This window comes from Sinocyclocheilus grahami, unplaced genomic scaffold (genome assembly GCF_001515645.1).
Source record: "Sinocyclocheilus grahami isolate Dianchi unplaced genomic scaffold, SAMN03320097.WGS_v1.1 scaffold2078.1, whole genome shotgun sequence".
Classification (NCBI taxonomy): Eukaryota; Metazoa; Chordata; class Actinopteri; order Cypriniformes; family Cyprinidae; genus Sinocyclocheilus; species Sinocyclocheilus grahami.
The window spans coordinates 6,505-9,070 of NW_015507257.1; the positions used below are offsets into that span (position 1 = coordinate 6,505).

At 37.8% G+C, this 2,566-nt stretch overlaps 1 protein-coding gene across 1 annotated transcript; it reads left to right on the forward strand.

Moving 5' to 3' along the window:
• The first annotated feature begins 13 nt into the window (after positions 1-13).
• On the forward strand, positions 14-1,542 carry LOC107573962 (guanylate-binding protein 1-like). Its single transcript, XM_016260426.1, has 4 exons — positions 14-155; positions 277-404; positions 1,298-1,407; positions 1,539-1,542. Exons 1-4 carry the CDS (start codon positions 128-130, stop codon positions 1,540-1,542), a joined length of 270 nt encoding a protein of 89 aa, XP_016115912.1. The 5' UTR covers positions 14-127.
• The last annotated feature ends 1,024 nt before the right edge of the window (positions 1,543-2,566 follow it).

Sequence of the window (2,566 nt, forward strand, 5' to 3'; positions counted from 1 at the left end):
GATTGACACGGCGTCCGATGGGAAGCTGTGTGTCCAGCAGTCAGCACTGCAGGTTCTGGAGGAGGTCCAGCAGCCCGTGGTGGTGGTGGCTGTGGTGGGTCTCTACCGCACCGGGAAGTCCTACCTGATGAATCGACTGGCAGGGAAACAAACAGGTTAGACCCACACAAGCAGCACAGATGCCATCCAAACGCTTCAGAGAAACATCATGCAGGTCAAATCAATGAGTTCACGAGCATGTAAGTCATTGTGGGGGGTTTGGTGTGTCATTATCAGGGTTTGCATTGGGTAGCACAATTGAGTCCAAGACGAAGGGCATCTGGATGTGGTGTTTGCCTCACCCCACTAAAGCAGGAACCACTCTGGTGCTGCTGGACACCGAGGGACTCGGTGACGTGGACAAGGTGACATAACAGTTTTACCAGTTTACCAGATTACTAGTACCCAAGGGTCCAAAAACACTTTAATTTTTGGAGCAGAGATGACCTTAATCCCATAACTGCAAGTGCTGGAGAGGAACATGGTTTGTTGCTTACACTGCACATAATGTGACAATAATTATAACTATAAAAATAAAATGATTAATAGTAGTAATAATAGTATTATTGCACTTTATTTAATTTGTTTTTAAATAAAATAATAACTATTTATAATGTATAGTATTAAAAAAACAAGTATTAAGTAACAGCACAATTATTTTACAGTATACTTAAAAAATACAATGCTAATATTTACATTTTCATGTGCTTTTATTTATTTATTTAGATTAATATGAATTTTCATCATTTTCAAACCTAAAATCAGCAAGCTTTCATCTTGGTGGGATTTAGCACTGCCATTTTGCTCTGAAACTGGCAGCGCATAGTCTAGATTTATGCTTTCAGTTCGAATGTAAATCTTACACAGTATTATAGTTAGTCGATCTAAAATGGTGATTGTGCATTAAAGCTGTCAACCAGGTCAGTATGCAAATGATTGGTCCGAACTTATTTACCCAGTGCAGTTTTTCTTTTTATTGCACATACGCACCTTCACACCACTTATTTGCATCCATGCTCATTCAGCATGTTGTTGGCTTTAGAGAATGAACAGATGTATTGAACAGTCTAGTGTTAGCTTGCTAGTTTGCTGTAAAGTGGAGGCGGGGAATGTGATGAATTAGCCCTGTTTATATGGAGCACTAAATATTATAGCTTGTAGTTGTGTGAGTACCTTTCATTGAGTTGAATGTGAATGTAAATTCAAGGATATTTCCAGTTTATTATTCTAACTTCACGAATATGGTTTTGCATTGTAGGGGGACTCAAAGCATGACACCAACATCTTCTGTCTGGCTGTGTTACTGAGCAGCACTCTGGTCTACAACAGTCGAGGGACAATTGACAACAGGACTATAGAGGAGCTGCAGTATCCTTCTGAACATTTATCTAGATTTTTTTTATTTTTGAAAAAGAAAGAGAAAAGTGTAGGGAGTTGTTCAGATGTTGACCAACATTTCACAGAAAATTTTCATACATGTGCAAAAGTTCTTCCTCTAGTTAATGTTGATGATTTGTTTAAAATAATTTTCATTTGAAGACCATAACTCCATTATTATGATTAGTAGTCCATTTAGTTAGGTGCATGGCCCTTGACTTTTTGTTGCTGAAACACACAATTTGGCCACATTGACAGCATCTAAAGTGTAAACATTATTATGTATTTACAGCTATAGAAACAAGAATTTATGAATGATTTATAATAATAATAATAATAATAATGCATTTTATTTAATGGCGCCTTTCAAAACACCCAAGGTCACCTCACAAGCAAGCAAAGATAAAAAAAATACAAATCACTACACAATAAAAACATATAACAAACACTCTGCATATACAGATAAAGTGCAGTAAAGACTCAATAAAACATTGTAAGAAAGCCTGTATAAAAAGATATGTCTTAAGACGCGTTTTAAAAGTCAGCAAGCAATCGCTGTTGCGAATATCAGGGGGAAGGGAGTTCCATAGGTGGTGGGCAGCATAGCTAAAAGATCTGGCACCCATGGTAGTCCAGCATAATAACATTTGGAGACATGGAACATAGATAAGTCAAGAGCACGTGAAGGAGTGTAAACATGAAGAAGGTATTGGGGTGCAAGATTATGAAGTGCCTTGTAAGTAAGTAGCAAGATCTTGAATTCAACTCGATACTTTACTGGAAGCCAGTGCAATTGCTGAAGAACTGGAGAAATGTGCTCAGTAGAGGGTGCTCTAGAAAGAACACGAGCTGCAGAATTCTGGACCAACTGGAGCTTACGTAGCAATTTAGAGGGAACACCAGTGAGAAGGGCATTGCAGTAGTCTATATGTGAGGTGACTAGTGCGTGAACAAGAACTGCTGTATTATTGGTTGAGAGAAAAGGACGGAGATGGTTAATATTACTTAAGTGGAAATATGCAGTCCGTGTGATATTATTAATTTGAGTTTCAAAAGACAGTGTGCTATCCATGATAACACCCAAACTTTTAACCTGAGAGAAAGGACAGATTGCATTATTGACAATGTACAAGGAAAAACAATTAGATTT

Coding starts and splice junctions, on each gene's coding strand:
- LOC107573962 (XM_016260426.1), top strand. CDS start 128: ATGAATCGACTGGCAGGGAAACAAACAG. Junction 156..276: donor ACTGGCAGGGAAACAAACAG/GTTAGACCCACA, acceptor TGTCATTATCAG/GGTTTGCATTGGGTAGCACA. Junction 405..1,297: donor GACTCGGTGACGTGGACAAG/GTGACATAACAG, acceptor TTTGCATTGTAG/GGGGACTCAAAGCATGACAC.